General features: G+C 40.2%; 1 protein-coding gene across 2 annotated transcripts; it reads right to left on the reverse strand.

Moving 5' to 3' along the window:
- Positions 1–2,366: 2,366 nt before the first annotated feature.
- On the reverse strand, positions 2,367–8,511 carry LOC144593962 (uncharacterized). 2 transcript variants are annotated; one of them, XM_078400101.1, is made up of 3 exons: positions 7,939–8,511; positions 5,022–5,074; positions 2,367–2,578 (listed from the first exon to the last, which is right to left on the reverse strand). In XM_078400101.1, the coding sequence occupies exons 1-3, from the start codon at positions 8,380–8,382 to the stop codon at positions 2,476–2,478; spliced, it is 600 nt and encodes a 199-aa protein (XP_078256227.1). In that variant the 5' UTR covers positions 8,383–8,511; the 3' UTR covers positions 2,367–2,475. The 2 variants fall into 2 exon arrangements, with proteins under 2 accessions (XP_078256227.1, XP_078256228.1); XM_078400102.1 differs by lacking the exon at positions 5,022–5,074 and having other exon boundaries at positions 2,449–2,578.
- Positions 8,512–12,511: the final 4,000 nt, after the last annotated feature.

Genomic DNA, 12,511 nt, shown 5'->3' on the forward strand with positions numbered 1-12,511 from the left:
GCAGCCCTACCGTCAGATCCATCAGCGTAGTTGCGCTGGAAAAGCCGAGCAAGTTATTTCCCTTGGGAGTAGTCACTTTGTGACCTCTTGATTCCTCTCAAAAGCAGCCACAGTGAAAGAAATTTGTGTTCACCTTTTAGTTGTAGATCAGTTATTGGGTGGTTTAAAATCCGTTCCAGAGACTTTAAATGTAGAGGCCTACATTGACACTTCAATGCAGTGCTGAGGGGGTGCTATGATAATGGGTGTGTCATCTTTCAGAGGAGATGTCAACTGCGGCCCAATCTACCACCTCAACTGGGCCTAAAGGATACGTGGCAGTATTGCAGAGTACTTGTTCATGGAGTCAATCATTTCCTCTATATCTACATCAAAATGTAGCTGATCTGGTCAATTTCACAAAGGTGTTTACAAAAGCTTGCTGTGTAAATTGGTTAACATTCCAACAACTAGAACCGTTATCTCAACCTGCAATTTTCCCTCCCTCTCCCTTCTGCCATCCTTAAATGTGTTCATAAGAATTGGGTATCAAACACCGCAACAAGACTGATCTGGATTGAATCTGATTTTTGTTTTAGTGATTCTGCAGATAATCCTAAAAGACAATTCTACAAACGGTAGCAGACTTGTCCCAATTGTAAACTTCAATTTCAGGCAAGCTTTAAACATGATGTATATTGAAACAAATCTATCTTTGGACCAAAGATAATAGAGCAGAGCAAGAAAGTCCACTCGACCCTAAAAACCATAGTATGTCATGACGCCATTTTAGAAGGCAGAAACATTTAAAAAGAAAAATAACAAAAATCTGTGAGTTGATAGATGAGTTATATTATGCATTTTAATGGTATCATCACACATACTGTTCCCCCAAAACACTGATTACACTGCGAGAGGCATAGCGAACGGTGGGTTTTGCCTACTAAAATGGTGGATGTTACCCTCCTTTGCGTACTACACTTCAGTATAGGCGATTTCAATGGAGTGGTCCATCTTGTTCCTCTAGTACCTTTGCTTTGGACAAACTTTGGATTAACATATGCCCTCAGGTGGTTAATTCTCTCAATTTTTAAAAAATCACCTAGAATAAGTATTAAGGTCTTATTTTCCTTGCGATGTAGAAATGTTATTTCACCCATTGAGCAATGCCAGCTCTCCGAGCAATCATATCAATGCTCTCCATAGCCATTTCCCTGTAATTTATACTCTCAAGTCTCCTTTTAACCCATATTATAAATTAGCTATTTGTGTTGCTAATTAACCTATGAACATGCCTTCGAGATGTGGGAGGGAAGCAGAGCTCCAGGGGGAAACTTGCATGGGTGCAGAGAGAATGCAAGCTAAAACCTGGTTATTGATTATCTGTAGACACAAAAAGCTGGAGTAGCTCAGCGGGACAGACAGCATCTCTGGAGAGAAGGAATGGGTGACGTTTTGGGTCGAGCCCCTTCTTCAGACTGGCTAGGGATAAGGGAAATGAGAGATATAGACGATGATGTAGAGAGATAAAGAACAATGAAAGATATGCAAAAAAGTAACGATGATAAAGGAAACAGGCCATTGTTAGCTGTTTGCTGGGTGAAAACGACAAGCTAGTGAGACTTGGGTGGTAGTGGGATAGAGAGAGAATGCCAGGGATACCTGAAGTTAGATAAATCTATATTCATACCACTCGGCTGTAAGCTGCCCAAGCAAAATATGAGATGCTGTTCCTCCAATTTTGTGTTTAGCCTCATTCTGACAATAGAGGAGACCTCTGACAGAAAGGTCTGTGGAGGAATGGGAAGGAGAATTAAAGTGTTTAGCAAATGGGAGATCAGGTAGGTTCACGCGGACTGAGCGAAGGTGTTCAGCGAAACTATCACCCAGTCTACGTTTGATCTCGCTGATGTACGAGTCCACATCTTGCACAATGGATACAGTAGATGGAGTTGGAGGTGGTGCAAGTGAACGTCTGCCTAACCTGAAAGGACTGTCGTGGTCATCTGAAGCGTGGTGGCCCCAATGAGAATTGTTCTGAAATATTAAAATGGTAGATAATGATTAAATTGTTGTATTACTCCTGGTTATAATCAGAGTTTAAACATTATTTCCTGGGTAGACTCCACTGGTAGCAGAGAACTTGCGTTTTTCAGATTAAAATATCAAACTGTTGACTATCGACTGCTGGTAGATTGTGAGTACAAATTTTCAGCAACCATGATCATACATGCTTTTCAAGGTATCCAGTCCTGCCTGTACCCACTAACCTTTTAATAATCCAGCTTTCATAAAATAAATTGAAACCAATAATTGTGAACAATCAATGCATAGTTTCTGTACACCAATTATTTATTAAAAAATTATATACAAAGCAATTGCTTTATTAAGATATTTTGTAACACTGCTGCAAATTGCTAAATATGTTCAAAGGCATTCCAGTTCACTTTGGCAAAGTGCATGGATTCTGTCTAATGGACAACCTTTCATTTCTGGTCAGCTATATTCTTTTTCAATGCTCGCCATTAGTTCCTCTTCGGAATAATCGTACAGAATTGGAGTCAAGTTGGATGGCATATTCTTGCCACTCATCTGGAATCTGGAAGAGAACAAACAGTCATAATTCTAGATGAGAACGTTTCCATCCATTTATGCCAATTTAAAAAATTTCAAATCATGATATTGTTTCAGGAAGTATAGAAAGAGGATAAAGTCTAAAGCAGGCGTGGAGTGTCACATGAATTCTTTTATTAAGTTACAACTTGATCACAAGAAAGTTTGTCATCTTATCAAAGCTAAGTTAGTGTCAAAACGATTTTGTTCAGATTTTTCTGTGTAACTTGAGTTAAGCCACTGGCAACTTAAGCACGGTAAAATCCTACGATCATCATACATGAGATCATTGTTACCATGTGAACACCCTAGTTTTCATACTCAAATATAAACATCCTCCCCTGATATCACCACATGCCAAGATCTTAGCATATCTGAATGTCTGAAATCAAGAATAAGCATTTCTCATACTGGAAAGGAAGGCCTTGGTAAAAGAACAGATTTAACTTGCTACATCAACACCAGGATTTATTTTTTTCGTATTAGTCCATGTTCCAAGGTAGTCAAGACTTTGCTATTGCTGTTGATGATTAATTTAATGAAATGAAAAGACAAGAAGAAAAATGCATGAGATGTCAAAGGCATTAATAATCCAGTAATGTCAAAGGCATTACTGAAGTCCATGTAAACACATCTACTACACTGCCTTCATCAATCCACTTTGGTTAGACAGGATCTGCCTTTGACAAAACCGCTGGCTATCTCTGCCTTTCCAAATGATTAATAATCCTGGCCTCAGAATATATACCTCAGGTCTTGTTAGATGTTGGCACCGTGAGGTGAGAAGAAACAGAACATCAACAAAAAAGTCTATGTTGGACCTGATGACCCAGATAAGGTTCCTGATGAAAGTGCCTTAGCACCGAACACAAGGTGAGGAATCTTAAAGTGGTATCAAATGGAAGGGAATATGTTCCATCAACTGCAACCATCTTCAGAGTCATCAAAACATACAGCACAGAAACAGACCCTTTGGGCCCACCTCGATCATGTTAAGCACAATGCCTACCTCTGCTCATGTTATTTACCCACATTGGACCCATATCCCTCTATGCCGTTCAAATCCAAGTACCTGTCAAAACTATTTGAAAACAGTTTAAACAAAGTAAACTTCTTTATGAGGTACACTTTATCCAATAGAGGTTTTTTGTCACGATAAAACTTGGCATCAATTTTACTAGGTTCCCTTGTAGTTACAACATTTAAAGCACTCACTCACAACTCAGCTTCAGAATTCATTTATGAAGCCAAAATGACCAGTAAACATGTTATTAACAAGTCCTGCTTAAAAGGATCACCGATGATGTATTTCATCATTTTTCAGATGTTATGGTGCAGACATAATGGTGATGAGTTGGGGAACTGTCCCCAAAAGGATTGAAGATGCCCCGTTTGTTTTTAGATGGCAGGAAATTACCAGGTAATTTTCCACTTTATCAAGTAGATGGCAGTGTTGCCTAAAAACAACTCTGTTTTGAGCTCCTAGAACCGTTATGAATCTATTCCATTTAGCACACGAGTGAAAATACACGGCAAAGGAAATTTTCAGTGAAATAGGAATATGTGGTCTCATGGATTACCCCATGTTCACTCTTGCCAATATCATAATGGATAAATAAATCTGAGACAGAAGGATTAATGGAGTGGAGGTCAAGTACATTTGTCTTTAATAAATATATGGCTAGAGATTGGGGCTGTCCCAATGTTGCAACTTTTTTTTTGCATGCCTGCAGAATATTTACACCTATGCTTATTTTGATTATGAATTCAAAGCTCTTTGTAATGGGAATTACTATATTAAACTAGCTTTGTGAAATTCTGTTAATACAATATCATTGACTAAGAGATTTATTATAATAGCAATTATAAAAGGGAATTATTGTTTCATACCATTTTTGTGCATGGGAATTCCATTTCTTAAATGGAGGACATTGTGTTCTACCTTAATAAATAAAATACCCCAAATAAAACTATATGCTAAACTTTAAATAGTAAACTCCTCAACATTTATAACACAAGAGAATGTTGGTTATAATCAGAAAGTAGACCTGATGAAAGGGCATTGACCTGAAATGTTAACATTTTCTCTCCCCAGATACTGTTGAATCTGGTATCTCCAGCATCCAGTTTTTTTTGGCACTCTAAAATTCATGTTCCCTAACTTTCTGACAATTTTTTTTTTCCAATAGGTAAATATAATTCTATATAATCTCTTACAGAAAACCCACACTAACCACCTTTGAACTTTAAAATATTTCTCCTTAGAAGGCTGTAGAGATTTTTTTTAAACTCAGTTAATAGTATACTTGTTGCTTAACCAAGTAAGAAAACTTGGAGGACAATATCCACAGCCAAATCAATGGAAACTTTATTTCGTTTTTTGGATGCAGTAGCAATAATACAGGTTGGCTTGTTAATACACAACTCACCCATTTGCCAAGTTGTTATTTTCTACGTGTCGAGTCTTTATCATGAATACTCCCTGCATGATAAACAGAGAGGTTACTAATAAGTTGGATAATGTTTTTAAATATTACACAAAGTGCATTTAATTGTAGTTTTATTGTAGTAACACATTTTGAAGAGCTATACAAAGGTGTACACATACAAAGGTGTACACATACAAAGGCACAAAGTACACATGGACTGTGAATCTCTCGAGGAGATATCGGGAGGACCAAGAACATGGTGCATTTTGTAGACTTTAATCAGATTCTCAAAAGAGCCTGGAGGGTGGAATCATGATTTAAGGCACCTTTAAAAAATATATAACATGGAATGTACCTGCAAATATACCATGTGTCCATATGAAGAAAGGCAGCAAGATTATTTTGGTGTCTAAGTAGATTCTTCTTCTAACATTTATCACTCAAAAATATTTTCCATCCCCATTTGTGCTTCCTTATTTTGCTATTTGTAAGACTGCTTTGCACACCCTTTGCTTTGACTTTGCACTACAATACCGCAACTTATTTCGCATTTATTAAAGGAACATGTATGAAAACTCCCAGGATGGTTTTTAAACAAAAGGTAATAACCAGCAATGAGTTGATGCTATGTCAGATGATAAAATGTTTGGTTGTAGGGTTTGGGAACAATTTTTTAATGGAAGGAGAGAAGTAGATATAGAGGAAGGAAAATCCAGAATTTATGATCCAGAAAGGTAAAATACAGCCATATCATATCACAGGGTTATGCAGGATTTAGAGGAATAGAGATTTCTCCAGGTATTACAAGGTTGGAGAATATTGCAGACGTAGTACCAGACAGTGGATTTTGGAGAGCAAGAAAGTGGCAATTTGTTGCCCGTTTACTGCCGTTTCTGGTTGAGTTGGTGGCTGGGGTAACCTGGTGTACATTTTCCTCACATCACAATGCATTTAATTTATCAATGCAAGCACCTGCAAATATTTCAATGAAATGGTAATGATGTAATAACATTGTGTCATATCTGTCTCAAAGGATGCAAATCATTCCCATTTATGACAGGTATCCAGCATTTTTACAGGAAATACACAAGTATATTTAAAAGGCTCAGCGAGTGAAATGTTTCAAAATTGTATAATGTTTTCTGTAACTTTTTTAAAAACACACCTTGTGTCTTCTTTGAGATTTCATGTGTTCCCACATCTTACCAATAATTTCTATTTTACAATGGATGCAATAGTTGTTTCGTTAGGAATACCATGCTATCCTGTATTTTTTATTGGAAGAACGGTTAATACAGCTGGTTAAGTCATTAGGCTAATATTTCTCAGCTAGGACTAATGATCTCAAGTTTTAATCCCACCTAGGGAATTTAACTTCAAATGATTAAATAAATCTGGAATTTTAAATAACAATTCGTCTGATCCACTAGTGGGTTCAGAGAAGGAAGTGTATCATTCTTGTCCTGTCCCAAGGTAGCTCTTCTTCTCCAAGAAGCCCTTCTTGCTTAAGTCCATACTCTGCCACCTCCAGTTTAAATTCCATTTGGAATATTTTGGAGGACCAAGAACCAAGAACAAACTGTATATGTAATCTCTGACCCCCAGCAATGTTGTTAACTCTAAATTGTCCTCTGAGATAGCCAATCAGTTCAAGGCCAACGGCAATGCACAGACCTGTCTGCGCTGTGCTGACTGAGGCTGTGCTTCACAATGACCGCTTTGTTGCATGTTTCAACCCAGTCTGGAGCCCACCGAGTCCACAGGCAGTACAGTGCACATTCAAGGCCGTTAAGGACCATCGGCACCTTGAGAGCTCGCAGTTTAATATTAAACTGGGACAGGCCCGGGATGGAGAGGGATGGGGTGGCAGCGAGAAGCGGTCGCCGGCAATCGCCCACTGGAGCAACATAGAAACCCCTTGACGATGCCCATCACCTTGCTTCTAGTAATAAACGGGAGCTGGCAGTTCACTACCCACCCCTCACCCCCTCCTGCCCCAACCTGACCGGTTAGCTATTCAAGTTTGAACTTTAAATTTGCCGTTTGCTTGCAAGCTCTTCAGCTTGGTACGAAAACAATTAGCGCGGGGTGGAAAATGATTGAGAATGTTGTTCTGAATAATTATTGTTTAATCCACGTACCATCCCTAACCCTAATGTACCACTATGGACACAAAGTTTCACGGAAGAAAGTTTAAAACAAAATATGCACGACTGCAGCAGAGATTGCGAGAATTCAGACGGCATAGCTGAACAGTTCCCTGAAAACAGAGTTTTTAGAAACAATCCTTAAGATACTTGGATACAATTTGAGGCAATGAGTTACTGATAGAGTGGAACTGTATTAAATTAAACCCTGCGCTGTGCTGTATTTGTGGTAAAGGCATTTCTTTGGAGAATGGCTCTGCGCCCCAGTCCAATTTAAGCTGCAGACAGAATATCCATTACAAATGGGTTTCATTTTACAAAAAGCAATGAATTATTACCTAAAATTAAACGAATGTCTCTGAAAGTTTTTTTAAAAAAGGGCCTGTTAAGACCATTGCTTAGAAACAAACGAAAGCAGATTGGTGCACGGTTGTAAATGTTACTTTATTCACAAAATGCTGGAGTAACTCAGCAGGTCGGGCAGCATCTCAGGAGAGAAGGAATGGGTGACGTTTCGGGTCGAGACCCTTCTTCAGACTGAAGAAGGGTCTCTGAAGAAGGGTCTTCAGACTGAAGAAGGGTCTCGACCCGAAACGTCACCCATTCCTTCTCTCCCGAGATGCTGCCTGACCTGCTGAGTTACTCCAGCACTTTGTGAATAAATCGATTTGTACCAGCATCTGCAGTTATTTTCTTATACTGTATGTAAATGTTACTTGTATGTTTAGGAGTGTTGTTGTTTACATTGCGAGTGTTGCAGACAGACTCACATGTGCAGAGCCGGGGCTCCTGCGGCTGTTGCCGAGGCCGAGGGAGCAGCCGCTGAGGGTGGAGGGCCATGCACATGCACCGGCACCGGCTGCCCGCGGAGGGCGGGGGTTGTCCGGGCTCCTGTTGCTGTTGCTGCCGCCGTCCTGTCCCCCGGACAGGCACTGGATGGAAGGCGTGCAGTCGCCGCAGGGCGCCTTGGGCAACCTCCACGGGGAAGGCTGCGGTCGCCGAGAGGAGCCGCCCCCGGCTTGCAGCGTCCAGTCCCCGCTCGCAGCCGCTGCCCTGCCCGCTTGCCGCTGCACCACGGGCGGCCAGTCCCCCTCCCACCGCTGCAGACCTTCGCCGCCCGCTCCCTCCTCGCTGCAGACCGACTCCCTCTGGCTGGCGGCCGGCAACGGGGGTCCCACCGCCGCCTTCCTCCACTTACTGCCGCCGCCGCCCATCGTGTGCCCCTTGCCTTGCCTTGCCAGGCTTGCCTTGCCTCCCTTCACTTACTGCCCCCGGGCAATCCCCCCCTGTATATCCACCCTCCCACCTCCACATTTGACTTTTGGTGGGTGGGTGGGTGGGAGGATTTCTGCGGGGGGGGGGGGGACAAATATTTAACAAAACCGCAACACGTCAGTCTTTGCTCACCAATCCAGCCCAAGGGCGGGACAGGCAGCATTGGGAGAGAAAAAAACCCCCAATAACGCAGCCCAATCCCCTTCCCCACCAAACATCGCCAACATGTCAATGTTCACCCCTGGCCCAGCGGTGAGGAAAGTGCAGCTTGCTGTTCCACAGTGACCTGATCCTACACTCTCTTACATCTATCTCATCGTCTTGCATTCCACCGGGAATCCGGATCCACAATGAATTCCCATTAAAAGCGGCCGTGATCCATGTGAGTTAATGTTTTTTAAAATTTTACTCCACTTCTATCCTGGCAAGACAATAGACAATAGGTGTAGGAGGAGGCCATTCGGCCCTTCGAGCCAGCACCGCCATTCAATGTGATCATGGCTGATCATTCTCAATCAGTGCCCCGTTCCTGCCTTCTCCCCATACCCCCTGACTCCGCAACCCTCAAGAGCTCTATCTAGCTCTCTTTTGAATGCATTCAGAGAATTGGCCTCCACTGCCTTCTGAGGCAGAGAATTCCACAGATTTACAACTCTGACTGAAAAAGTTTTTCCTCATCTCCGTTCTAAATGGCCTACCCCTTATTCTTAAACTTTGGCCCCTGGTTCTGGACTCCCCCAACATTGGGAACATGTTTCCTGCCCCCAACGTGTCCAACCCTTTAATAATCTTATATGTTTCGATAAGATCCCCTCTCATCCTTCTAAATTCCAGTGTATACAAGCCTAGCCCCTCCAGTCTTTCAACATATGACAGTCCCGCCATTCCGGGAGTTAACCTAATAAACCTACGCTGCACGCCCTCAATAGCAAGAATATCCTTCCTCAAATTTGGAGACCAAAACTGCACACAGTACTCCAGGTGCGGTCTCACTAGGGCCCTATACAACTGCAGAAGGACCTCTTTGCTCCTATACTCAACTCCTCTTGTTATGAAGGCCAACATTCCATTGGCTTTCTTCACTGCCTGCTGTACCTGCATGCTTCCTTTCAGTGACTGATGCACTAGGAAACCCAAATCTCATTGTACATCCCCTTTTGCTAACTTGACATCATTCAGATAATAATCTGCCTTCTTATTCTTACCACCAAAGTGGATAACCTCACACTTATCCACATTAAACTGCATCTGCCATGCATCTGCCCACTCACACAACCTGTCCAAGTCACCCTGCAACCTCATAGCATCTTCCTCACAGCTCACACTACTACCCAGCTTTGTATCATCTGCAAATTTGCTAACGGTACTTTTAATCCCTTCATCCAAGTCATTAATGTATATTAACATAGTAAGACTAAGTTGAGTGCGAGTATTCCTGTAACACACAAGGCTGGCAAAACACTTCAGGGTTTATCATCCAACCCTGATGCGAATGTTTAATCTGAAGTAGTTTCTTTAGTCAAACGGAGCAAGATTGGGAATCATAGTTGATAAAATACCTGTTTTAGCATTGCTCATGGGTTAAAATATGTTGAGTAGTTACATTGGAGCATATGTCAAAGTTAACATTGCATATTTAATATAGGAAAATAACTGCAGATGCTGGTACAAATCGAAGGTATCACAAAATGCTGGAGTAACTCAGCAGGTCAGGCAGCATCTAGGAGAGAGGGAATGGGTGATGTTTCGGATCGAGACCCTTCTTCAGACTGAAGATTTAATAATAATTAATATTTATATTTAATAATGATTAGGAAAATACCTGACGAGGTACAAAATCACTTCACTAGAGTGCAATATCTTTATCATTTCCTCATTTGTTGGCTCTTTTATTTATTGGTAAAGCTGTTTTTTTATAACAAACACAAGAACATCAGAATATAGGAGCTGGAGTAGACCACCAGGCCCCGGGAGCCTGCTTCATCATTTAATATATTCATGGCCATTCTATGCTGGTCTCAACTCCCTTTCTATACAGTTCCCAAAATCTGTAACTTCTTGTTCTTTCAAATAGTTATTTTCACCTTAAATATATCTAATTAGGTTCAGGTTTGTTGTTGTCTCGTATACCAAGGTACAGTGCAAGAAGCTTTGTTTTACATGCTACCCAATCAGATCAGATAATACTATACAGAAATACAATCAAGTCCAACTCACGACTAACAGATAGAACAAAGGGGATACAGAGTACAGAATATAGTTCTCTGTGAGACAAAGTCCAATGTTTGCAATGGTGTAGAGGGTGGAGACAATGATCTTGTTCTCCAACCCCCATGAGGGCAGATTATTTCAAAAACTTACTGACCTCCAAGAGAAAAAATATCTGTGCTCTTCAGTTTTAAATGACTGGTCCCTTATTTTGGAATGATGTCCCCTTGTTTGTGATTCTCCCTCCAATGAAAATATTTAAGCATCTATCCTGTCAAGTTCCCTTAGGGGACTTACAGAAGACTGAAACTGCCAAGTCTCTCATGATAGATCAACCCTCTCATCCCAAGAATTAGTCTGCTGAATTACCTTTGGATTGCCTCCAATGCTACTACATCCCTTTTTAGGTAAAGTAGTCAAACACATGTGCAATATTTCCAGGTAAGGCCTCATGAACAGTATTTCCAAGTATGGCCTCATGGCCCCCTACAGCTGTAACAAACTCCCGCAGTCAAAGTCTATTATTGTATCACGGTTTACGTGACAATAATAAACCATTACCAATACCATTCTGCGCAATAAAGGCCATCATGGTCTTTACCTTTCTAACTAATGGTAACTTTACCTGCTAACGTTTTGTGATTCATGCACTGGAACACCTAGAACCCTGTGTAGATCACTTAATTGCAGTAATGTAATTTCATCTAATGGAGTGTCTTGAAAATAAATAAGAATCTGTCATTACATGGGAAACCTTTTTGATTAGTATATTTCGCTTTATCAAACAAATTGCAACATGAAATCTAATTAAAATTATTGAAACAATCAGGAATCAAGTTATTTTTTGTTATAGTCGTGTAATGATTCAATATTAGTTAGTAATCTCATTATTAGACAAGCTCAAGGGAAGTGTGACCATAATATGATAGAGATTTTCCATCGGTTTTGAAATTGATATAAATAGATCTGAATCATGAGCATTGAATTTAAACACAGCTAGTATGCATGTCTGAGGCCTGATTTAAATTAAATCTGGCTATTAATTCATGAAAGCAATGACACATCACATAACTTACTCTCTATTGATATTGGAGGAAATTTCCAAATTGATTATTTGAAATATTTCACACTCTGCCAGAATTCCAGACGTGATTAGCAAGCCATATGGTATTTTTTCATTCATAACATTAAAGAATCAGGTGAGTATATGGTGAATTATTCATCATATACTCACATCAATTTGATCTGTTCAGAGTAAGTGACATCAACATTATAATTGAAATATGTCATAAAAAGTCAAAGGTAATTTACCAGACAAACTTTCAAGTAAAGTTTATGTTTTAACCTGGAGACATGGATTTTGTTGGCAAAACATGTATGGGTGTATAATGTGATTTCAATATTTACAATATGCTTTGATATTTTGTACAATTAACAAATAACTAATAAGTTTTTAACTTTTAAGCATTTCATGCCAATTCTAAGCCTGTTGTTCAGGAGGTTTTTTCTTCTCCGTCTAGAAGTTCTGAGTGCAATGTTTTGAGAGTCTTTAAGTACTCGACTTCATTCCGTGAATAGAGTTAAGGAACATGCCAGGCATGAATCATTGGAAATAATTTGTTGCACTGAAAGAAAAAAAATTACAGTGGGAAGAAAGTAGATTTAGTGATTTTTCATTGCAATCACACAGCCTCATGTATTTCATTGTTGGGTTTGTAAAATCTACTTTCAGAAGGTTTGTAAAAGGAATATGGATACTGGCATCTTTCCAAGTTTTGTAATGTTGTCGGTAAATGTAATTGCAAAGTGACTGGAAACTTTTCAGTGAGTTTTTATTTTCCTGGATTTGTCTATCTGGGA

The sequence above is a fragment of the Rhinoraja longicauda genome, chromosome 5, assembly GCF_053455715.1.
Source record: "Rhinoraja longicauda isolate Sanriku21f chromosome 5, sRhiLon1.1, whole genome shotgun sequence".
In the NCBI taxonomy this organism is placed as follows: Eukaryota; Metazoa; Chordata; class Chondrichthyes; order Rajiformes; family Arhynchobatidae; genus Rhinoraja; species Rhinoraja longicauda.